The sequence below is a fragment of the Pelophylax lessonae genome (assembly GCF_965119305.1).
Source record: "Pelophylax lessonae genome assembly, chromosome: 4".
NCBI lineage: Eukaryota > Metazoa > Chordata > Amphibia > Anura > Ranidae > Pelophylax > Pelophylax lessonae.
The window spans coordinates 646,980,720-647,007,261 of record NC_138771.1 but is presented as its reverse complement, the minus strand read 5'-3'; the positions used below and the strand labels follow the sequence as shown (position 1 = coordinate 647,007,261).

The 26,542-nt window shown below is 44.5% G+C and overlaps 1 protein-coding gene across 1 annotated transcript; it reads left to right on the top strand.

The window, feature by feature from the left end:
* Window positions 1–16,885: 16,885 nt before the first annotated feature.
* On the top strand, window positions 16,886–21,478 carry LOC309554772 (olfactory receptor 6N2-like; the record flags this gene model as incomplete). Its single annotated transcript, XM_082256473.1, has 2 exons — window positions 16,886–17,776; window positions 20,687–21,478. 2 exons carry the CDS (start codon window positions 16,886–16,888, stop codon window positions 21,476–21,478), a joined length of 1,683 nt encoding a protein of 560 aa, XP_082112599.1.
* Window positions 21,479–26,542: the final 5,064 nt, after the last annotated feature.

Genomic DNA, 26,542 nt, shown 5'->3' with positions numbered 1-26,542 from the left:
CTTCCTGGCAGTTCCCCGAGTGTGGCTCAGGGTTACCGCTAATGGCACTGAAAATCCCCCCGAGCCACACTCAGGAATACCGCCAGTGAGGTTAAACTGTGTTTTGATATTGTTAAAATTTCTGCTTTATGACCACTAGAGATTTCTTGATCTAAGAATGGGTTTTTAGCTACTACTGGACCTTTCTTAGCAATATCTCTTTTAACTTGCCAGCCAATGCTAACGAGACATTAAAAACTTTTTATATAGGGATTATAGGATTATATAGGGATTATATACAAGACTATAGTAATAAAAACTGTATTATTAGTAGTAATCAGTAGTGATGGACGAACATCTGCCGGGGCAGGAAGCGAACGTTAGCCGCAAACTTTCTCAAATGTCTGCGAACCGCAAGTTTGCGGCGGGCCCCATTGACTTTAACCTCCCTGGCGGTATGATTCTTTCGGATTTTAGGTGCTGAAAGCGGTAGCATTATTTTGCATGTAATTCTTAAGAATGAGCAGCCCAAACCAACTATTTACATATGATTTTTTTTTTTTTAAATGTGCGTTCTTCTTTATAATATCTTGGGTATGATAAAGTTTGAAAGAAAAAATCATAAATTATAATATAATAAAAAACTATAAATAAGTTAAAGTATGTATGTATGTATGTATATATGTATGTAGTATGTATGTATGTATATGTACAGTGCCTTGCCAAAGTATTCGGCATTTGTGAAGAATCAACAACAAGTGAGACACAATCATGAAGTGGAACGAAATTTATTGGATATTTCAAACTTTGTTAACAAATAAAAAACTGAAAAATTGGGCGTGCAAAATTATTCAGCCCCCTTAAGTTAATACTTTGTAGCGCCACCTTGTGCTGCGATTACAGCTGTAAGTTGCTTGGGGTATGTCTCTATCAATTTTGCACATCGAGAGACTGAAATTTTTGCCCATTCCTCCTTGCAAAACTGCTCAAGCTCAGTGAGGTTGGATGGAGAGCGTTTGTGAACAGCAGTTTTCAGTTCTTTCCACAGATTCTCGATTGGATTCAGTTCTGGACTTTGACTTGGCCATTCTAACACCTGGTTATGTTTATTTGTGAACCATTCCATTGTAGATTTTGCTTTATGTTTTGGATCATTGTCTTGTTGGAAGACAAATCTCCGTCCCAGTCTCAGGTCTTTTGCAGACTCAATCAGGTTTTCTTCCAGAATGGTCCTGTATTTGGCTCCATCCATCTTCCCATCAATTTTAACCATCTTCCCTGTCCCTGCTGAAGAAAAGCAGGCCCAAACCATGATGCTGCCACCACCATGTTTGACAGTGGGGATGGTGTGTTCAGAGTGATGAGCTGTGTTGCTTTTACGCCAAACATAACGTTTTGCATTGTTGCCAAAAAGTTTGATTTTGGTTTCATCTGACCAGAGCACCTTCTTCCACATGTTTGGTGTGTCTCCCAGGTGGCTTGTGGCAAACTTTAAACGACACTTTTTATGGATATCTTTAAGAAATGGATTTCTTCTTGCCACTCTTCCATAAAGGCCAGATTTGTGCAGTATAGGACTGACTGTTGTCCTATGGACAGAGTCTCCCACCTCAGCTGTAGATCTCTGCAGTTCATCCAGAGTGATCATGGGCCTCTTGGCTGCATTTCTGATCAGTCTTCTCCTTGTATGAGCTGAAAGTTTAGAGGGACGGCCAGGTCTTCGTAGATTTGCAGTGGTCTGATACTCCTTCCATTTCAATATTATCGCTTGCACAGTGCTCCTTGGGATGTTTAAAGCTTGGGAAATCTTTTTGTATCCAAATCCGGCTTTAAACTTCTCCACGACAGTATCTCGGACCTGCCTGGTGTGTTTCTTGTTCTTCATGATGCTCTCTGCGCTTTCAACTGCGCTGTCCCACTTGTTGTTGATACTTCACAAAAAATTACAGTTTTATATCTTTATGTTTTAAGCCTGAAATGTGGCAATATATATATATATATATATATATATATATATATATATATATATATATATATATAAGTACAGTAAAACTGCAGGAAAGGGCAGGGGGGGGGGGCAAACTAATGTGACTATATTTTATTTTGCATTGTATCAATGTGTTTGGTGTGCTTTACATTTTAATTCCCGGTTCCACCCCCCTGCAAACGTCACGTCGCAGGAGACGGAAGCCGGGGCTCACAGAGGATCGGGAGGAAGCTCCGCCGCCGCACACCGCCGGGATACATTGCTGGATCCCGGTGACAAGGTAAGTAACCCCTCTACCAGGATCCAGAGATCTTCCTAGCGGTACCCCGAGTGAGGCTCGGGGTTACCGCTTTTGGCACTGAAATTTAACCCCGAGCCACTCTTGGGAATACCGCTAGGAAGGTTAATGGGAGGCGAACTTTAAAAACCTTTAGGTCATATTTGCAGCCACAAAAGACTTACTAGCTGTGCACAAATAGCCCCACCACATGGACAATGTCATAACAGAAGTATTGCAATTGGAAAAGTTGCCCTAAAAAAAAATGTTTACAGCAAAAAAAAATTTTTTTTTCCTAAATCAGCCAGAACTGACAGCAGCCGGTAAATACATGTCAATTACATATAGGGTCCATTCACACATCTGTAAAATGGGTCCGCATCCATTCCACAATTTAGTGGAACATTTACAGACCCATTGATTTTTAATTTCAGTCTAAAAAATTAGGCATTCACAGGATAAAGAAGTAAGTGTCGGCCAGTACAGGCCTCAAAAAGTAGCCGACAGGCGTTCACCTGACAGCAAAGAACTTTGTATTATGTGGCTGGTGGTACATTAGGCATTCGCAGGATACAGAAGTAAGCGTCGGCCATTACAGGCCCCAAAAATTAGCCCACAGGCTTTCACCTGACAGCAAAGAACTTTGTATTCTGTGGCTGGTGGTACATTAGGCATTCACAGGATACAGAAGTAAGTGTCGGCCATTACAGGCCCCAAAAATTAGCCAACAGGTGTTCCATCTGACAGCAAAGAACTTAGTATTCTGTGGCTGAAGGTACATTAGGCATTCACAGGATAAAGAAGTAAGTGTCGACCAGTACAGGCCCCAAAAATTAGCCGACAGGCGTTCACCTGACAGCAAAGAACTTTCTATTCTGTGGCTGGAGGTACATTAGGCATTCACAGGATAAAGAAGTAAGTGTTGGCCATTACAGCCCCCAAAAATTAGCCGACAGGCGTTCACCTGGCAGCAAAGAACTTGGTATTCTGTGGCTAGTGGTACATTAGGCATTCACAGGATACAGAAGTAAATGTCGGTCATTACAGTCCCCAAAAATTAGGCATTCAACGGACATAAAAGGCCTTTTATGCCGCTGTATTTACCTAAGACAGGGACCATGAATTGTTATGGGTGGTGGCAGATATTTATGGCCTGTCATGAGGAATTTGCATCAAACATGGTCTACTGGTCACATGTGTTGAATTCCTCCAAGATCCATGCCTCATTCATTTTTAGAAATCTTAGGTAGTCAACACTGTCGTGAGCTAGGCGAGTGCACTTATAGGTCACAATCCCCCCTGCTGCGCTGAACATCCTTTCGGACAGGACATGGACGAGGGGCAAGCCAACAGTTCCATTGCAAATTGTGCAAGCTCTGGCAAGAGGTCAAGCCTGCCCACCCAGTAGTCCAGGGGTTCATCACTTCTAAGAGCGTCCACATCGGCCGTTAACCCGATGTAGTTGGACACCTGTCAGTCTGTGTTCCCTGATGCTGGATCCAGAGGACAGCTGTAGATGGGTCGGCTGAAAGAATGATCTCCTATCAGAAGTGACCAACACATCCTTAAACCGCCCTCTTCTTGCAGGCGCTGTTCGATTGGTACCTGCAACTGTTTCTCTGTGAATGGAAATTCTTCTGCCAGCGCACGCAAAAGCAGAATGCAGCATTTCTTGAAGCAAGGCCTGGAAGTGCTGCATTCTGACAGCTCTCTGTGATGGTGGTAACATTTCAACCATTTTTTGTTTGTACCGGGGGTCTAAGTATGTTGCCACCCAGTACTGGTCCTTGCCCTTTATGCTTTTTATACGGAGGTGGGTCCCTCTTAAAACACTGGAGCATGAAGGCCCCCATTTGCACTAAACTGGAAGCGGTGTAGTGGCCTTGCTCCTTCTTATCATCCAGGATAATGTCATCCTCGTTCTCCTCCCCCCATCAAAAGACAACACCAGGGATCCCAGAAAGGTTTAAAGCATGCTCTTCTTGCTCCTCCTCATCTCCCCGGCACCATCCTCTTCTGATTCCTCTTCAGACTCCTGTTGTTGACGTGTCTCAGATGGAGTAGCCCCCTTGGGAATTCATCCAGCATTGCGACTTCCTCATCTTCCTGCTCCTCGATGGCTTGATCAATGACACAACGCAATGCATGCTCCAGAAAGAAGGCGTAAGGTACGATGTCACTGATGTCGCCCTGGCTGCGACTAACCAGTTTGGTGATCTTATCAAATGGCCGCAGAAGTCTGCATGTGTCGCGCATGAGCAGCCACTGGCGCGGTGAAAAAAAACCAAGCTCCCCAGAACCTGTCCTGCCACAGAGTTTGTACAGGTAAACGTTAACTGCGTGGTTTCTGCTGGAGCAGCCTATCAAGCTTATACAATGTTGAGTTCCATCATGTCGGGCAGTCACAAATAAGACGTCTAATGGGCAGGTTGTGTCGTCGCTGAATGTCAGCAAGGCGAGCCATGGCTGTGTAAGATTTTCTGAAATAGGCCGAGATTTTCCTGGCCTGCCGAAAGACTTCCTGAAACCCAGGGTATTTGTAATTTTGCCCTGTTTCAGCGTGCTCAGCAGATTGGCACCACTGTCGCACACCACTTTATCAACTGTCAAATTGAGTGGTGTTAGCCACTAATCTGCCTGTGAACGCAAAGCTGAAAGAAGTGCAGGACCAGTGTGGCTCTTGGCTTCCAGGCACAACAGACGCAACACAGCATGGCAACGTCTCACCTGGCATGTGGAAAAGGTTCTGGGGATCTTGGGCGGTGCAGCAGAAGAGACGGTAGAAGCGGAAAAGGAGGAGTCAGCCGAGGAGGAGAGGGAGAATGGAGTAGAAGGAGGAGAAGAAGAGGCAGGCCTGCATGCAATCCGTGGCGGTAAAACCAAATCTACACGGGTGCCATGGGTTACACGCTTGACGGCCGTCAGAAGGTTCAACCAGTGGGCAGTAAAAGTTATATACCTTCCCTGCCTGCATTTGTTAGACCACGTGTCTGTGGTCAGATGTATCTTGGCACCAACACTGTGTGCCAAAGATACATTCACTTGCCGCTGAACATGGCCATATAGCTCTGGGATGCCCTTCTGCGAGAAATATTTCCTTCCTGGGACCTTCCATTGTGGTGTTCAAATGGCCACAAATTTTTGAAAGGCCTCCGAGTCCATCAGTCGATATGGCAGTAGTTGGCGGGCTATCAGTTCCGACAAGCCACCAATCAACCGTTGGGCAAGAGGGTTATCCGACGTCATTATTTTTTTACGCTCTAACATTTGGGCCATGGAAGCCTGCCTTTTTCCAGAAAAATGTGAGGACGGCATGATGGAATGTGGAGTGGAGGACAATTGTGAGGAGAAGGAGAAGGAGAAGAGGCTGGACGGTGAGAGCCTGGAGTGTGGCTTTGTGGGTTCTGACGGCGTTGCTTCCACTGGGCTCGGTGATGGGAGTCCAGGTGCCTTCTTAAGGCGGTCATCCCTAGGGGAGTGTTGGGCTTACCGCGACTTATGCGTTGACTGCAAAGTCTGCAGATGGCAACACTATTGTCAGCAGCGGACATGTTAAAAAAAGCCCACACTGCGGAGCCATGTGCCAGCGTCCTGGGAGCACCAGATGTGACCGTACATGGTTGATGGCTCGCTCCTGATACATTAGCAGTCTGGTTTGTCCTTCCTGTGCAATGTAAGTTCGGCTTTCTTCTCCTCCCTATCTGCTGGTCCATCTCTCCCTCTGAACTCCCCTCCTCTTCCTCTCTTGTGGGCAACCACGTGACATCCATAGACACTTCATCATCCACGTCACCTTCCTGACCACTAACAATCGAGATCTCAGAGTAGGCAGCAACAACGGGGACCAACCTCCTTGGGCTGATCTGGGTACTGTCGTCAGACTGCTGAGTGGCGGCTGTTGCTACCTCCTCTTCCTGATCCGATGCCAAGAATGGCTGCGCATCAGAAATGTCTTGTGATGGATCGGAAAATAATTCCAGTGACTCAAGCGGAGGGTATATGGTGGTGTTGGTGGTGGTGTCTTTTGGGGGTGCACACAGCAGAGAGTGAAGAGGGTGCAGATAGCGAGGATGAGGAGGGGGCAGAAGAGGAAGGCTGAGTGAGGCACTCAAGCAAGTCTGGTGCGTCCTTTGATGTAATCGAACGCACCTTCTGCAACTTCCCACTTTGACTCCGGCCTGGTGCTCCTGCCCTACCCCTACCACCCCTGCGGAAGGGTCTGACTTTTCCTCTGCCTGTCATTTTTTAAATGACCCTGTGACAAAAGTCTCTAGAGAAGCGCAGTATATGTGGAAAGAAGTATATAACACCCCGCTTCAATCTGTCATTTTGGGGGGCCACTGGTCTATCACACCAGTTACATATAATACTTTTTTCTAATTGCGTTTGTCAATCTTTGTAGTTGTAGTGTCACTGCAAAACCGCTCACCGGTAACAATGCTGCACAATACAAATCCACTATAATATGCTTTCTATATTAGAAAGTATATTATAAGTGTATTACACCCCTATATAGTGCACTGCACACCAAACAATAATACACCTATACCAGTCCTTAAAAGGACTTTTGTGGACCTATTAGCTAGCGATTTGTGTCACTAACAGTCTGTCCCTGCTCCACGCAGCAACCTCTCCCTACACTGACAAAAGACAGAATGTGAAATGGCAGCCAGGTCAGGTCTATTTATAAGGTAGGGGGTATGTCCATGTGCTGAAATGTCAAAACTGGCTGTCCTGTTCCACCTGATGGATGTGTCATGGGTCAAAGTTGTTCACAATGTAAAAGCATATGGCGGTTGCGAATATCGCCAGATGTTCGCATGTTCGACGGGCAGCGAACGAGCAAAGTTCTCCGTGAACTGACCGTTGGGTGAACCGCAAGGCCATCTCTAGTAGCCAGTAGAAGGTTTCATTATATTTTTAAAAGGGATGTCTATGAGCAATTATTTACTACAGTATTGCATTTTCAAAAAAGAATACATTGATAAAATGTTTTATTTTTTATTTTTTTATCAAAGTCACAAACATAAACCCATAGAGATCTTTATTACTCTCTATGGAATCTTTGATCTGCAAAGAAATATATAAATATTTGTGTATAAATGATTTACTATTTAAACAGCTTGACTTATCCTCCAATACACGTTACACTCACAATAGATATAGATGATACTTATTATTTTCTCTCTAACACTTTTTCTGTTTTTCCATTTGTGACCTCATTTATGTTTGCTTTTTTAAATCTTAAATAGAAATAATGGTTAAAAAAAAAACCCTTCTTATAAAGACAATAATGTGATATTGAACATTAACTACATGTGTAATTTTGATATTTTCTCTTATAATTAAAAAAAAATATTGTTTTTTTGTTTTTTTATTTTTATTTCATTTAAATTTTAACAACATACAGTATGCATCAACAATCATCAGTGAATCAGGTAAGGTTTTTTTTTTTTTTTTTTTTTTTAGAAAAAATGCAGTAAGCTATAATGCTCCCATTGATGAAAACAATAATTATTATGACAAATATCAAATTATTTTGCTTAGTGCATTGAGCTAAGCATAATTTTCCATTTCTGTCGTTGCATAAAAGTGTATGTAATCCCAAGTACTAAAGTTACACAAATGCCTCCCTTTTTGCTTTGTCATTGTAGTTGAGCAAGGTCTTTTACATATCATGTATATTCTGTATATGTACTCAAAGTGTAATACTGTATAATCCCATAGTTTCCATAATAAATCTGTCTCATTTAAAAGGTACTATGTAGTGTTTTAAACTCTTCTCCCTAAATTTGCACGTCATTTATTATTACTGTATATTAAAAGAAAGGGCTGATTTTCTAAAAGTGTAGAAACCGACTGCTTAGCAAAGGGAATTTTCACTGAACTCAATAAACAATGTGATGCTGAGTTTATTTCAATCAAACTATTTTGTGCAATAAAAAAATCCTATTTTTTAAAAACTTTCCTTGAATGTGTTTGAGCATTTAACCACTTCAGTACTGATCACTTTCACCCCCTTGCTACCCAGGCCAGCTTTCAGTGCTGTCACACTTTGAATGCCAATTACTCAGTTATGCAACACTATACCTAAATAAAATGATTATTATTATTAATATACAAGATGTATATAGCGCCGATAGTTTACTCAGTGCTTTACAACATTAGGGTACAATTACAATAAAATTGAATAGAGTAGGAATCATAGAGTCCTGATCGTTATAGCTTACAATCTAAGAGGGAGGGTCAAGAGATAAAAGAGGTCATAACTGTTGGGGATGGGCTGATGGAGAAAATAAATGTGAAGTTGTTAGGTGGGGGCCAGACAGGCTTCTCTGAAGAGATGGGTTTTCAGGGATCGTCTGAAAGTGGACAGAGTAGGAGATAGTCAGGCATGTTGGGGTAGAGAGTTCCTGAGGATCGGAGAGGCTCTGGAGAAGTCCTGGAGGCGAGCATGGGATGATGTGACAAGGGAGCTAGAGAGCAGGAGGTCTTGGGAGGAATAAAGAGAACAATTTGGTTGGTAATTTGAGACTAGGCTAGTGATTTAGCTTGGGGCAGAGCTGTGGACGGCCTTTTATTTTTTATTTTTACACTGTTCCTTTAAAAAAAAATGTGATCACTTTTATTCCTTTTACAAGGAATGTAAACATTCCTTGTAATAGAAATAAGCATGATAGGACCTCTTTAATGTGAGATCTGGGGGTTAAAAAGATCTCAGATCTTACATCTACACCAAAAAAAAAAAAAAAAAATATATATATATATATATATATATATATATATATATATATATATATTTATTCATCTCTAAAAAAATGGGCCCTTTAAGGTCGTTGCTAGGAAGCAATGTATAATGTTGCTCCAGTCCTCCAATGCCATAAAGTGGAGTTGCGGCCATCTTGCCCTCACTCGACTTCCTGCCTAGGAGGGGAAAGGACCGGATCATTTTCCCCGCTATCAACGGGTCCGGTAAGCTGGGAAAATGGCTGGGAAGCGGCGGGAGGGGCACATCCCCCGCCGCCCATAAAAGTGACCCAGCGTCAAATTCACTGGCTGGCTGGGACCACTTTTATCAGAAAGAAAAAAAAAAAAAATGTGGTTATCGTAGCTATCTGCTGCCATAACCCCGGTATTTCATTTCAAAGTAGCGATGCGGTCCGGAAGAGGTTAAAGCCCAAAACAAAAATGTAATATATTGCAACTTACTATACCTTTAATCCTTTCACTGCCAGAACCATTTTTTTAGCTTTTTGTACAGAATTTTTAAAAAATATATATTTTAGGCCTGCTTACTTACCCCCCCCCCCCCCAAAAAAAAAAAAAATCAGTATATATTTTATGAACGGTGAGGCTCTAAATAATAAAATAATGGTAGTTCAAAAATTTAATGTTACAAAATATTAGCACAAGAGTTTATCAAGCACAAAATCCCTATTAATCCCTATCCCTATTTTCATAAAAAATAAGGTAAGTGAAACAAAAAAAAATAATGACTATCAAATTATTTTACAGGTTGTTTTAATGTGCCAGAAACTGCAAAGTGGAAAAACAGGGTGGAACTCCGCTTTAACTCCTTGCAATTGAACAGCAAGAAGCTGCTCAGATTTCATATAGTGCATGCATAAGATTAGGCTCGGTGGGCAGGCACACATCAAGAAAGAAGCCAGACCCTGATGAAGTCTTCTTTTTAAAGTGGCAGTGTGGGATATAAGGAGGAGGAAGAGTGACAACACATGAGGAGGCAAGCAATTAAACATGTTTACTGAAATATATATAGTACAGGAATGGTGTTATTACCAGATGGGGCAATGGGTGGTCTGCCCTAACTCAAATACTTGGTAAAGATTTTATTCCGATAGTTTATACACAGTGTATTTTTTTTTTTTTTTTGTAAATAAGAAACTATACATTTTTTTACACACAGACAACACATGTATTACAATCCCCTTAAGATAATAGATTTAATGGGGGGCGTGACCGGATGCTGGGCTGTCAGGACGTTATAGCAGAGAGCTCCGTCTGTCTAAGCAACAAATCGGCTGCCATCCGCCGCTCAGATCCCCCAATATTGTACATATTGTGCTGCAGCCGTCCCTCTGTGATCCCCTGTTCAGGCTGGACTGCTCATTTTTGCTTTAGGCGGAGCCCCGAGATTGGGGCCTACACCTCATCTGAAGCCGTGGACTTTCCTAGCGATCGCCGCAGTCCGCCGTCCGGCGCGGCGGCGGCTGCTCAGGCTCACATAACCTCCCTGCCTTCCTCATACGGGCTTCCGCCACCCGACCGACCTCACAGGACCCGCCATCCTTCCAGTACACTTTATTAAGCAGCTGAAAGGTGCCCGAAGTTGCGGCCTAGTCGCCCTGAAAGCAGCGGCCTCTCCTGCAGATGTAACACACAGACCAGGCACTGGGTAAGCACTCCTTGCACTGCTTATTTTGACAACTCAGCTGCTTCATACAGACTTGGTCCCTCACAATCTCTCCTGCTTGTTGCAGCAGCTGCTCCTTCCTTTGTTTGCCTACCTCATCATTTGAGCAGTCCTTTCCGTGCACATATTCATATGGGGATGGGACTTTTTTCCGGTGATGACCGACCGTAATTAAAGTGAGCTCTGGCGGCACCTTGATGAACTCACCCCCTGGCAATGTCTTCTAAAACACCCAACTTATGCTCCATGTCCGGCAAGAAATCCGGGAAGGGATCCTCATCCAAACTGCCCAGTTCCGGTACTATCAAACGCTTTTAATCAACAGGCGGCTCCAGCACTCACACGCAAAGTAGCAGGGCTGAGGCCTCGGTATCAGGTACGGTGTCATCCATCCGCTCTGCCTCACAGCGGAAGCACTCTCCCTCCTCCTCATATTTTTCTGACCGGCTTGAAGAAATGCATTCTCCGGCAGCTTCTGATATGTCCTCACTTTTACATGGTTTAAAACAGGAAATTGGTGGCATGTTTCGCAATTTAGAACGGTCACTTAAGAAGGAGATCACCGCTGTTCGCGCTGATATGTCCCACATACTTGGCAGAGTAGAGGATACAGAATGGAGGCAGGACTCGCAAGAGGCTTCCATTAGAGAGTTACAAGACAAGGTCATGCAACTGGCGGTGGCCCACCGTGCCGCCTTATACAAAATGGAGGATCTGGAAAACCGCAATCGGCGGAATAATGTGCGTATTCGTGGACTCTCCGAGGCTACCAGAGATGATGATCTTGAAACATCGGTAAGGGGCATATTTAATTCCATCCTGGGGAGGGCTCCCACTGATCATTTACGCTTTGATCGCACACATAGAGCGCTTAGGCCTCGTAACCTATCCTCTGACCTGCCTCGGGACGTTATCTGTCGTCTGCACTATTTCGAAGACAAAAATGCTATCATGACTAAACTACGTGGCACTCAAGTTGTTGACTTTCACGTAGCGTCCCTTAACGTCTTTCCTGACCTTTCCAAGGAGATCTTGGAACGATGCCGCGCACTTAACTCGCTCCTGGAACAGCTTAGGGCCAATGGCTTCACTTATCGTTGGGGTTTCCCAGCATTTCCAATTGCTACCAAGAATGGTCATTCTGCTACCCTCCGCTTCCCGGAAGATCTACCAGCCTTCCTCCAGGATGTGGGCCTCCCACCCTTGGATCTCCCTGGGTGGCATGATTGCATCCCCATTTTCACTTTCAAACCAGGTGCCTCCTGGAGTAAAACGCTCTCCAAAAAAATGCGCACCTCTGCGCCATCTTCTGCTCGCAAATCAGGGATGACCCCTATCTGAGGTATCCCCCTTCTCCATGCCTGCTGATGTGATACTCTTTCTCAGGCTTATTCATGTTCTTTCCTTTCAGGTGCATTGGTTTATTGTTCCTATCATGCTTGTTCACTGTTTTATATACTCATGTTGGGTTTATTACTGTCTCCTCTGCCAGGGGGAGGTTATTTCATGGTTATTTGATATTCTGTTCTACACATTGTCATTTACATTTTGGCTTATCGGGGTGCCGCCGCCGGCTCCCTTTTGAGCGTCTCTACAGGATGAAGTTTCGTCCGGTCGATACGCTCCCCTCTTTCCTTTTGGGGGTGGGGGTTCCCGGAGCTGGAGCTCTGTCGCGTGGGACATGTTCTCCTGATCGGCGCCCTATCTCTGGTATCGCCCATCCCCCCAGGGACCACTGCAGTTTACTGCGTGCCGATACATGGTGTCCCACTGGACATTGTCTCTGTATTGATGTTATGTATTCTCCTCTTTTCTTGCTGTTCCTTCTTTTCTTATTTTCATCTGTCCTCTCCTCTCCCCCCCCCCCACTCCCCCCCCACTCCCCTTCCTTTAGGCCCGGGTTTTCAATGTATGTGGGAGGGGTCTTTGTTGATACCTAATGGGGACCATAAAAGTCTTGTCCTATAATGTTAGAGGATTGAACACGGCATATAAACGCCATCAAGTGTTCCGGGAGCTGCAACGTGAATCTTGTTCTATTGCGTTCCTTCAGGAAACTTATCTCACCCATTCTACTCATGTCAAATTATTCTCCCCACAGTACCCGACCTGGTACTATGCACTTTCTCCCTCTAACAAGGCTAAAGGTGTCGCTATCGGGTTTCGCAAGAACACTCCTTTCCAACTTGGAAAATAATGGTCGTTATCTTTTTTTAAGGGGTTCAATAGGAAACACCCGCTGTACTCTGGCTAACTTTTATGCACCGAATCAAGCTCAGTCCACTTTCCTACACACAACACTTTCTGAGCTGGCGAAGTTTGCTGAAGGTCTCCTGGTTGTTGCTGGTGACATCAACATGGTCCTGGACCCTGTTCTTGACACCTCCAAGGGTCATTCGAATGTCCCGTTTAAACAGATTGCACGGCTTAAAAAGTTGTTACATTCCCTTCAACTAGTTGACGTCTGGCGAATCCTGCATCCTAAAGATGCTGATTTTTCCCACTTTTCCAAAACCCATGGTTGTTACTCTAGGATTGACAACATTTTTCTGAGCCACTTTCACTTATCCCTTTTGCGATCCGCCTCCATTGGCTGTGCCTCCATTTTGGATCATGCTCCTGTGATGTCCACCCTGCTCCTTCCCTCTCTCCCACCCCGCTCCACTAATTGGAAGCTAAATGACTTGCTTCTCTCGAACCCCGCAGATGCGGCTCTCTTATCTTCTGCACTTAGCCAATATTTTCTTGAAAATACCACTGAGCACGCATCTCCCTCCTTAGTGTGGGAAGCCCACAAGGCTACTATAAGGGGCAAATTGATGGAGCTGGGGGCGAGGAGGAAGCGAGAACAGGGCCAATTGATCGCTGAGCAGCTTGCCCTGGTGGCGGATCTGGAAAAGTCACACAAACTATCATTGCATGTCTCCCACCTTCAGGCCTTAACAGAGGCTAGGGAATCCCTACGATCCTTACTTGACAAAGCTACCAAGCGCAAATTTCACTTTTTAGCCCATAAACATTACGAGTGGGGTGATAAACCCGGTAGAATGCTTGCCAGGCCAGCTTTTATTCAGAAGGTGAAGCTTCCCTCTGGCCTTACATTCCTCCCCTGATATTGCCAAAGCCTTTAGAGATTTTTATGGCAAGCTTTACCATGTAGAAGGTGATCTCTGTCATCTCCCTTTAACTGAAAAATGCAAACGTATTTGGGCTTACCTCAAAAAGGCTAATCTACCAACCCTCTCCAAACGCTCCCTGCGGAAATTGGAAAACGATTTTTCTGTTGAAGAGTTCCAATTGGCACTAAAATCCACCCAAGTCGGTAAGGCACCTGGCCCTGATCGCTTCGCGGTTGCATATTTTAAAAAGTTTGCTGATGTCCTACTCCCTCACTTGACCTCTTATGCCAACTCCATTTCTAAATCTTCGTGTTTTCGTCCAGAATCATTAGCTGCTCACATTTTGGTCCTACCTAAGCCGGGCAAAGATCCCACAGAATGTGGTAGTTACCGCCATATATCCCTCCTGAATGTGGATCTTAAATTGTACTCTAAGGTGTTAGCTAACAGACTACTGCCCTTGATCCCCTCCTGGGTCTCAGCTGATCAGACTGGTTTTATCCCCAGGAGAGAGGCGAGGGACAACTCTCTTCGTGCTCTCTCTCTAATCCACTTTGTCCGCACTAGGTCCCAGCCTACCCTGTTCCTTTCTACTGACGCTGAAAAAGCGTTTGACAGGGTGGACTTTTTTTTGGCCTTGGCCCCAAAGCTATACAACATATTGCAGCTTTATATTCCCAACCAACGGCACAGGTACGGGTTAACGGCCTCCTTAGTACCCCCTTCATAATGGCACGCGACAGGGGTGTCCTCTATCGCCCCTTTTGTTTGCCATTTCCCTAGAGCCCTTTTTATCCACTATTAGGCATTCCAACGATATACATGGTGTCACTGTGAACCGTCAGACGCATAAATACGCAGCTTATGCGGATGACATCCTTTTTTTCATACAACAACCTCGTATCTCTTTACCTGTACTCTTACGAGCTTTCGCAGACTTCCGCCACATCTTAAACTTCAAGATCAACATGTCTAAATCCGAAATATTAAACATTAACCTCCCCCATACTGAAGTCTCCGCTCTGTCCCCACATTTCCCATTTCCCGGACAAATTGAAATACCTAGGTATTTATCTAACCCCCCGCTTGAATAATTTGTTCGGTCATAACTACATTCCCCTATTGAATATGATCAAATCAGATCTTCGGCAGTGGTCCTCTTTACACCATTCCTGGTTGGGCAAGACCAACATAGTTAAGATGAACATTTTGCCTCGTATCCTATTTTATTCAAATGTTATCGCTGGGTGTTCCTATTGGGCTTTTTACTATTTTGCAGTCTTTGCTTTCCAGGTATATTTGGCAGGGCAGGCGCCCCAGGATTGCCAGGACGACGCATTTCCATCCAAAGCGTTGTGGGGGACTTGCTCTCCCTAGTATCAGGGACTATTTCCAAGCGGTCTCACTAACCCGTGTGGCTGATTGGAAGTACTCTATTAGTTCTAAATTATGGGTACAGCTGGAATACGATCTATGTGACAGATACTTGTCTGCAGTACCATGGATTTCAAGGTCCGCCAGAGCCCTCTCCCCAAACACCTCTCCCCTGACCCTATCAACCTTGTCTGTCTGGGATTCCATGCATACAAAGTTTTCCTGGAACTAGAACTCTCCTTTAATGCCTCTGTTGAATCACAACCACTTCATGCCTGGCAAACTGGATGCTGGATTTAAAAATTGGTCTCCTAAGACTCCCCTCTTGTTGTCCCACGTAACCCACTCCAATACTGTGAAGCCACTTAGCCACATTTTGGGCTCCAGCCCCGCAACGGACATGGACCATTGGAGACACAGACAGTTATCCAGGTTCATAGCTGCTCTTCCACGTCCGCTGCGTGACTCCAAGGATTTGAACCCTATTGAGGCAATATTGGCCCCTTGGGACCCCCCCCTTCACTCCACCTCGCAGTTTTACAAGGCACTTATCTCATTGCAAGGCCAACCCTACCCGGATTTCTTACACAAGTGGGAACTGGATATTGGATCTCAAATTTCCGATAACCGGAAGGACAAAATTCTTGCATTGGCTCACATTTCCTCTCTCTCCACCAAGGTGGCGGAATCCAACTACAAGTTATTGTCCCGTTGGTACTATACCCCGCGGAAAATGCACATTATTTCTCCGGCCATCTCCCCGTTATGTTTGGAGGGGATGCGGAGATACTGCATCGCACGCACACATCTGGTGGCACTGTTCAATAATACAACCGTTCTGGACTGAAGTCCTTCGGCTTATACGTGTGATCACGGAAGTTACGATCCCATCAGATCCTTGGGTTGTCCTGCTGCATGGAACTAACATGCCGCTCTCTAAGTACAAAAGATCAATGATCCCTCATATGCTTAATGCGGCCAAAGCCCTGATCCCCGCCCTCTGGGGCTCACTGACCATTCCCACGATACGTCACTGGCTACGGAAAATTGATACGACATACCAATTCGAGGAACTTACTTTTATAGCCCGTGACAAACTAGACCGTTTTCACTCTGCCTGGCAACCTTGGTCTTCTTTTAAAAACACTTCTTCCTATGTGGCCCTACTCACTGAGGACACCCCCCTTGGTTTATCACCTTCTAATGTAATCCTTTCTGATTAAAGTTTTTATTATTTGGTACATAAGTCACCCGTGGCACACTTTCCCACCCTCCTCTCCCCCCTCTTACCCCCTTTTTTCTCCCTGCTGCTCTCTTCTCTTCTTTCTCTTTCTTTTCTGCTTTTTTCTATCCTTTCACTTTCCTATAGGCTCTCTCTGACATTGGTTTTATGATGCAAGATGTTGTGCTATCAATATGTTTTCTCAGACTTTTCATGACTGGGCGTGCTTGACGCGCACTGAGATGTTCATGCACTCATTGATATTGTTCCATGGCTATTTGCCGTATTTAATGTCGGCTTGTATGGTCTATGTTCTGTTTTTCTTTGTCTTCTTGAAAAATTTTTCAATAAAGAGAAATTAAACAAACAAAAAAAAAAGATAATAGATTTAATAAATGTAATTAAATGTTATAATAATAAATCCTTCTCTCCTGTCACACAGACCACATATAAAGGCAATTTCTCCACATTCTTTTTTTTGGGATTCAACAGCATGAACATATATAATCTGTTACTCTTCACCTTAATTCTTATGATATACATTGGGACAATATGTGGGAACTTTTTGATCATCATGCTGGTATATTACAGCAAGACCCTTCATTCTCCCATGTACTTCTTCCTCTCCCAACTCTCTATATCTGACATCATACTGACCACAGATATTACTCCTAACATGTTAAATATTGTTCTACATGAGCGGACCTCCATATCCTTTTCTGGTTGCATTACTCAGTATTTTGTCTTTAGTTCAACAGAAGCTTTTGAATGTTACCTTCTGACAGTGATGTCCTATGACCGCTATCTAGCCATCTGCTCTCCTCTGCATTATGTCTCCATTATGAAACCAACACTTTGCATTCAATTAGTTCTTGCATCCTGGTTGTTGAGTTGTTCTATGGCATTAATAGCAACACTTGGCTTATGTCAACTAGAATTCTGTGGACCGAATGTTATTGACCATCTCTTCTGTGATTTCAATCCACTTCTGGAACTTTCTTGTTCAGATACATCCAGATTACAAATGGAAGTTACTTTGTTGTGTTTTCCTGTCATAGTATTACCCTTCCTTGTGATAGTGGTTTCATATACTTATATTGTTTTAACTCTGTTAAAGATATCCTCATTTTCTGGAAGACTGAAATCCTTTTCCACTTGTAGCTCCCATCTCACTGTTGTGTTTATATTTTATGGAACCCTAACTACCACTTATCTGATTCTGAAGGAAGGACAATCACAAGTGATCACTGAGCTAGTGTCAATGTTGTACACTGTTTTTACTCCCTTTGTAAATCCTTTCATATACAGCTTGAGGAATAAAGATATCAAGAAAATTTTTAACAATTTTGTGTATAACCAAAGGGCTCTTTTTTCAAAACCTTCGGTAAAAGTGAGAAAAATATGTTGATGCCCTTAACATGTATAAAAGTAAACCAATCAAAGTCTATAGCAATGAATATATCCTTTATACACTCTTTTCCGTATCATCTTTAGAAAATAATTTCAGATGTTCCTAAAGATTGCTGGGTCTTGGAGTCTATCTTACCCTTACATGCTCTGCCTTCTACCAGTCTAACTACTCCACTCTGTTTCAGAAAATTAAAGGAGTTGTAAAGTCAGAAGGTTTTTTTGTCCTAATGCATTAAGATAAAATGCCTTCTGCTTACAGCAGCCCCCCCCCCCCTAATACTTACCTGAGACCCATCTCTGTCCATCCAGTCATGTTCACGAGTTCCTCGGCCATCTGGGACTCTCCATCCTGATTGGCTGTGTCACAGCAGCTCCTAATGTCTGTCAGTCATAGTCAGCCAATCAGGAGATAGAGGGGGCAGCGCCGAACCGCAGCTATGTGTCTGAACAAAAACACACGGAGCTGCACAGTCCTGTATGCCCCACAGTGAATAGAAAACATTGACTACTCTATGTTTGCATAAACTAAATGGAGGTTTGGGAATCTCACTTTTATTAGTAAACTATGAAGCTGCACATATTGCCCCATTGGAAATAATTCATAAAAGCCATATGACACCCCTATCAGAGTTCTTCTTGACAGTTGATGTATATTTCCTAATCTGGCTTCCAAAACACTTGTGACTAGGCATGTGCTGAATGTATCCAGGTTTGGTTTGGTGAATATTCAGCAAACGTTACCGAAGTTTGGATTCGGAATTCAAACCTCATTGAAATCAAAGTTCAAAATCTGTTTTAAATGCTAAAATATTTACCTATGTTAACAGTTGTGAATTGAAATATATACTCAAGCATTGGGTGTGCTACAATAACAGGTGGTCCACCTTTCCCCCCTATACCCTGTGTTTCTAAATTCTCTCACTAGCAGACCACTTCTATGACTATCACTATTACTTCCCTTAATGTTAAAGGCCTAAATTCCCCCTTTAAAAGGCACCTACTATGGAAAGAGGCCCTAAGACTCAACTCTGACATCATATGTGCACAGGAGACTCATTTTGCCTATTGTAAACATCCATCGTGCTCTCATAAGCAGTTTCCGCACTGTATCTTTGCTGATTCCTCAAAGAAAAAAAACAGGAGTCCTAACAGCTATTCGCTTCACCGTATCATTCGAACTACTCGATTCTGAAAGTGACCCCTTATGGTGGATATGTCATATTATACACCTCCATTAATAATACCATTATGACTATTGTCAATGTATATGCCCCAAACGCCCACCAAGGCCAATTTTACAAAACTGTAATGGTGAAACTAGAACCTTTTAGACAGGGTACCTTAATTATATTTGACTATTTTAATCATATCGTAGATCCAGATCTTGACTCCTCAAATCCCCCTCGCAAACAATCTCCTGCTCTCTCCTCTCTTTTGCACTCTGAAGACTTATACGACCCCTGGAGATGCCTACATTGCACAGAGAAGGACTATACCTTTTATTCACACACCCAAAAATCTTACTCCAGAATAGACATGTTTTTGGTAGACAAACATGTCCTCCAAGCTATCCAAGATGCAAAATTTGACAACTAGAGATGGCCTTGTGGTTCGCCCAGCGGTCGGTTTGCGGCAAATTTTGCTTGTTCGCAAATTCGCAAAAAGCCGGACTTTTGCCGATGTTCGCGAATATGTCCATGCCACCATTTTCTTTTTCATTCAGAAGAACTTTGACCCATGACACAGCTGTCAGGTGGAACGGGACAGCCAATTGAAACATTCCAGCACATGGAAAGTCCCCCTACCCTATAAAAAGACCCGATCTGGCGGCCATTTCACATTCCGCTTTCTGCCAGTGTAGGGAGAGGTCTGCTGTGCTCATCAGGGAGAGTTTGCTAGACACATATAGCGTTGTGAAGATCCACAAAACGTCCTTTTCACGGCTGGTATTTTTCAGTATAGATCTAGTATCTTTTGAGCTTAGGGAGAGGTATCCTGTGGTTGCTTTAGGGGCAGTTAGAGATTGGCTGCAGTCACACACAAATCGCTTTGTCAATGTCCACAAAAGTCATTTAAAATGCTCCAATGTCGTTTTAGGGTCTATTACAGTCTCTTTACTATAGGGGCAGGTATCCTGTGGTTGTCACAGATGTGTGAATGGACCCTATATGTATTAGACAATGTATTTACCGACTGCTGTCAGTTCTGGCTGATTTATTAAAAAAAATATATATATTTTTTGCTGTAAAAAAAACATTTAGGGCAACTTTTTCAATTGCAATACTTCTGTTATGACATTGTCCATGTGCTGGGACTATTTGTGCACAGCTAGTACGTCTTTTGTGGCTGCAAATATGACCTAAAGGTTTTAAAAGTTCACCTCCCATTAAAGTCAATGGGACCCGCCGCAACTCGCGGTTCGCAGACTTTTGAGAATATTCGCAGCTGGCGTTCGCGAAGCGCCCGGCCGATGTTCGTCCATCACTATTGACAACATTACATGGTCAGATCACGCACAAATAGTGCTTAAACTATCCCCCCCACGCCACACACAATTAGGGACTGGATGGAGACTCAGTACCTCTCTCCTCTCATGCCCTCATCTCCAGAAACATGTCGCTTCTGAGATTGAAAACTATTTCTTAACCAATGATCCTAAAATTTGTTGGAATGCCCATAAAGCATATCTCAGAGGCTTTCTCATTAAACTCGGAGCACATGAAAAAAGGTACGCAATGCTACCACATATAAGTTACTGGCACAGATATGTTCCCTTGAAAATGGACATAAGACTAGACCCTCCACACTTCTAGATACAGAAATGTAAAATGCCAGACGGAAACTTAGCAATCACCTACCCTTAAACTTTGATTTATCCCTCAAGAAACGTAAACTTCATTTTTATGCCCACCACAACAAACCCGGAGCCAGCCTAGTGAAACAAATTAAGCGGCACCTAATATACACTAAAATCCCATACCTCAGCTCCCCTACTAGTAACCGCCTCACCAATCCTAAAGACATTGCCAACAGGTTTAGCCAGTTCTACTCTAAATTATACAACCTCACCTCCTCAAGTGAAGCCCCCTCCCCCACTCCAGAAGATTTCACACGACTCTTGGAACATCTACACTTACCTTCATTCTCCCCAGACCACTTACAAAGCATGTCCTCACCCTTTCCACTGCCTGAAATTGAAAAAGCCATTACCTCTCTCCCATTACACAAAGCTCCTGGACCTGACGGGTTCAGCAATGAATACTACAGACGACTCTCCAAACTACCTGCCCCCTACCTTTGCCAATCTTTCAACCATATTGCCAAAGCAGGCTCCATCCCCCCAGAAGCCTTAGAAGCCAACATCACCACAATCCCAAAACCTGGCAAACCATCTGATGATCCAGCCAGTTATAGGCCCATTTCACTTCTAAATACAAACACCAAATTGTATGCCAAACTATTGGTCACACGGCTATCCCCGATCATATCCCAACTGGTACACCCCGACCAGGTGGGATTTGTAGCTGGTAGACAAACGTCTAATGGTACCTGGAGATACATAGACCTGACCTTCTACAGTAGGTGGAACATCACCGAACAGCTTCTCTGTTCATCTCTTTGGATGCAGAGAAGGCATTCAATAGAGTTGACTGGAACTTCTTATGAGCAGTACTGACAAAATTTGGTTTCTCTTTACCCTTCCAACTTGGTCCACTCTTCAACGCAATTATGGCTCTTTATTCCTACACTAGCGCTGAAGTTACAACCTCAGGCATCTCATCAGACCACTTCCACATAACCAAGGGAACCCATCAAGGGTGTCTCTTATCGCCTCGAATCTTTACCCTCATCATGGAACCGCTGGCCTATTCCATCCGCAACAATCCTCTTATCTCCAGAATCACAGTTGGCAATGTCAATCACAAAATTGGCCTTTATGCCGATGACGTGATCATCTCGATAACTAATCCTATACAATCACTCCCACACAACCATCATACCCTAGAACTCTTCAGCAAGGCCTCATTGTACAAGATCAACTACTCTAAATCCTCCATGATTGGAGCAAACATCGATCTGAATTCCAAACGTAGCATTGCTCAACACACCTCATTTTCGTGGGCTCCTGATTCTATCCTTTCCTACCTGGGCATACACCTACCTACTCCCACCTCTTGATTGCTCTTACCTAATTTCATGCAACTGGTATCCATCCTTCAAAAAACAGCTCAAGACCTACAAAACCATTGGCCTGGATGCATCGCCCTAACCAAGATGTATCTTCTGCTGCACACACTATATGTTTTCCGAACTTTGCCTATCACCTTCCTACAATCCCACCTCAACAAATTACAAGTAATTTTGAATTCCTTCATATGGAATAGGAAACACCCCAGAATTAATTGCTCTATCCTTTGCACACCAACATCGGCGGGTGGTAGGGGAGCACCAAACATCCCTGCATAACTTAAAGCAACCATTTTTGACCAAGCTAAACAATGGTGGAAAACTGATCATCAGCATACATGGCTCCAAATAGAAGCAACAACCATAGCAGCTTGCCCCAAGATGCTCCTCAGTGCCCTACTCCTACAACACCACAGGCAAAAATCCCACCTTAGCACAATCAATGTGACTATTAGCACATGGAGAGCAGCTTACCAACACTATGCAGGCATACCCCTCCAACTTCTGAACCTTATACATCTCAACATGATACAAGCCATTACGCCGGATATCTCTATATCAAACTGGATTTCTGCTGGCCTTCAAACAACCAGTGACCTCTATCAAAATTCATTGCTCCTCTCATTTCAGCACCTACAAAAGAAGAATACCTGCTAAAGACTTCTTGAAATTCCTCAGAATCTGTTCTGCCCCCTCATGTATATCATGGTTGCAGACCCCCTTCTTTTGACATCTCTTAAAAAATTCTATGACATGAAGAAGCCCCATCAAAAAGGCATCACCTATATATATATACACAACTAATCACGAACCCCACAACCGAATCGAAAACCCGAACAATGAGACATTGGGAAGGAATTATAAACCGCAACTACTCAGCTCAACAATGGCGACAGGCAGAGGGTCTCCAGATGTATACTACATTGGGAATCTGTACAAAAGATCCTTAACAACTTGTATCTTACACCTACCAATCTGGCAAAGATCTACCCCACTACATCTCCTACCTGCTGGAGAAACTGCGGGCATCCTGGAACCCCAATGCACATCTTGTGGACTTTTCCTAACTTAAAACCCTTCTGGTCTACACTAATTAGATTTATCTCCTCTGTCATTACATCCCAAAGGTTTCAACAGCTGCAAGGCAGCCAATCAGCAAGCGTTTAACTAGTGTGCCCTTAGAAGCCATCACAGCCATGCCTACTAATGGCATGGCTGTGATTGGCCAGTGCAGCATGTGACCCAGCCTCTATATAAGCTGGAGTCACATAGCGCCGCGCGTCACTCTGCTCTAACTATACTAGGGACAGGTTCCTGCTGCTGCTGAGGGAGAGATAGGAGATTATTGTAGGGGCAGGCTGGAGATTGCTTTCAGGGAAAGAATAGGAAGAATGTTCTTTAATCAGACAGCGATCAACATTGATTTTATTGTGTGGGGGTTCAGTGCACAATATTTTTGCCCTGACCTGAGCCCAGTGAGGAGGAGGGAGAAAAAAGGAAAACGTTTATCAGTCTGTTAGGTGGGCGGCGTGTGGTGTGTAGTAGCCATGTAATGCAAGCTCAGTGCATATGTGTCTGCTTAATCTGGATTTAAAAAAGAAAAAAAAAAATTCCTTCATATTTTACTTTTTTTTTTTTAATAATGTTTTTTATTGAATATTCAACAAAGTACAAAGGACAGTAATGTACATTAGTAACAACAAGAAGACAAGGTACAGTAAAACAGCATACATTAGCGCCCAATCAGGGGGAGTAAAGGGGGGGAGGGGGAGAGGGTACTGTTCCACAACAAGGAAAGTGTACACACATCATATAGCTTCAGTATCAACAATAAACCGAGTTCAAAAAGCTGGACTACTGAGTCATCTAACTATTGAGTTAGTACCACCTAGGTCAAGAGGTATACAAGGTATTAATACTAAAAAAGAAGTGGGAGGCGGGAGGGGACAGCACCTCCCCCTAACGTGGCCCCCACCTGGGAACATATTCGCCACAGGAAGGAGCACCGTCCCGCCCCCGATCCCCCAACTCTTCAAGAGAAAGACTGCTTCGAGCCTATCTAGGAACATATTTCCAATACTTCCAATCATCGTCAAATTTAGAGAGAGTCAGGGCGTTGACTGCCAACATCCGTTCACACAGGTAGCTCTCATTAACTAATTTAATCAGGTCATTGAAGCACGAGATTACTAGGGATCTCCAATTTCTGAGTAGCAGCGTCCTGGATGCTAATAAAATGTGAGTGACCATGCTACGATAACACTTAGGGTAATCATCAATGTCAATGTTTAGCAGGGCCATAGCTTTCATGGGTGGGTGGAGGATGCCATTACATTCCGCTATGCAATGGAATATCCTGGCCCAGTAGCTCCTGAGTGAGGGGCACTCCCAAAGTATATGGGTCAACGTGCCCGTACCACCACACTCTCGCCAGCACTGGTCAGAGACCCCGGGGAATATCTTTGAGAGTCTGATGGGGGTGTAGTACCAGCTATTAGAAATCTTGAGCATCTGTTCCCAATGTGAAGTACAGTGGGGAGTATCTGTAAGTGGACATGAAGGCTCGGGACCACTGCTCAGGGGTAAACGTGCAGTCCAAATCCCTCTCCCAGCGCAGCATAGGAGATGTTTTGTGGGGATGGGGCCCTCTCAAAAGGCATTCGTAAAAGAGTGATATGCCTTTGCCCCGTTTGACCACATTGAGCAGGTAGTCCCATACACCTTGGGGAAGGGATCTGTGTACCCGGAGTACCGTGAACGTCAAGGTGTCAGGAATCTGGTAGGTCCGCATCAAGGAGGATGGGGAGCGGAGGGAAACCGAGAGGAAAAAGTGGGATAGCGTAGTCAGTCCCTTCATTTGCAAATGTGACAGGTTGAGGGAAGGTAGGTGAGCCCCTAGGATGTCCAACGGCAGGGAAGTTGATTCGTAGGGAACAAGTCCTGCCCGATCTCCCTGAGCCGATCCCAGCCTGCGCCATGCCAAAAGGGAGGCCCGCATAGGAGGGGAGATTCTGGAGAGACTCCAGGGGGTCCAGAGGTCGCCCAGGAGGAGGAGGCGGAGGTTCCGAGTCGGCGACAGATGTCTCTCAATCTGCGTCCAGGGGAAGTCGGTAGAGTCGTGAAACCAGGGCCTGAGCTGGTCCAGTCTAGACGACCAGTAGTAGAGATAGATGTCGGGCAGCTTCGCTCCACCCAGACACTTAGGTTGCGTCAAGACAGAGGTGGCTACCCGAGCACTCCTTCCGCACCAAATAAACTGGCGCATATCCCTAGTTAAGGCGTCAAGACATGTCTTAGGAAAAGTCAGGGGAACCGCTCTAAAGATGTACAGGATTTGGGGTAGTATTGACATCTTATACGCTGCCATCCTACCACTCCAAGATAGCTCAACTTTGGCAATTGAGGCCATCTCTTTGGTAGTCTTCTTGAGGAGGGCGTCAACGTTCGCCGAGAGGAGCGACAATATTCGGGGGGTAATGTTGATTCCCAAGTACGGAATGTATTAGTTCATCCAGGGGTATGGGAAAGAGGACTGGAGATTCGCAAGCGTACGTTCATCTATACCTAAGTTGAGCGCCAGGGACTTAGTCGTGTTGACTTTGTGGTAGGAGACGGCCCCATAATCAACCAGAATGCGGTGTACTGCTGGGAGGGACTGCAAGGGTTTGGTCAGGATCATTACAATGTCGTAAGAGATTCACCGTGTGTGTCACATCGCCGACTCGGAATCCCACCACCCAGCTATGTGACCTAATGGCCTCCGCCAGGGGCTCAATCATCAAATTGAAGATCGAGGGGGAAAGAGGACACCCCTGGGGGGTGCCATTTGAGATATTGAACGGAACCAAAGTCGTACCCGAAGTGAGAATCTGAGCGGAAGGACAGGAATACAACGCAAGGATCGGTGAGAGAGACGGGCCAGAGAATCCAAACTTCTCCAGCGTCATCCTCATGAACAGCCAGTTGACCCTGTCGAACGCCACCTCTGCATCCAAGGTGAGGAGCAGAGAAGGCGTTCGCGTGGCCTCGGTCAAGTGGACAAGATTAATGATTCTCCTGGTGGCGTCAGACGTCTGGCGTCCAGGCATAAAGCCCATCTGGTCCTGATTGATAAGGTGGGGGAGAATAGGCTGGAGGCGGGCTGACAGTATCCTAGCATAGATTTTGACATCGCTATTGAGGAGGGATATAGGCCGATAGTTACCAGGTAAACTGGGGTCCTTACCCGGCTTGGGAATGGTAGTTATGTATGCTGACAACATGTCAGGGGGAAAACACGCCGTCAACGCAGCTTTGTTGAAAACGTCTGCAAGGGTAGGGCTAAGGAGGGAGGCAAATAATTTATAATAGTCATTACAAAGATCATCAGGTCAAGGGGACTTCCCGGAGGGGAGCGATCGAATGGCCTTGGAGATATCCTCCGGCGTAAAGGGGGAGGATAAGGAAGACATGTGGGATTCGGACAAAACGGGCAAACGCAGCTTGTCCAAGAACTCGCGGACAAGCTCCGGGGTGGGGTGCAACGTGCTGGGGTCCTGGGCCAAATTGTAAA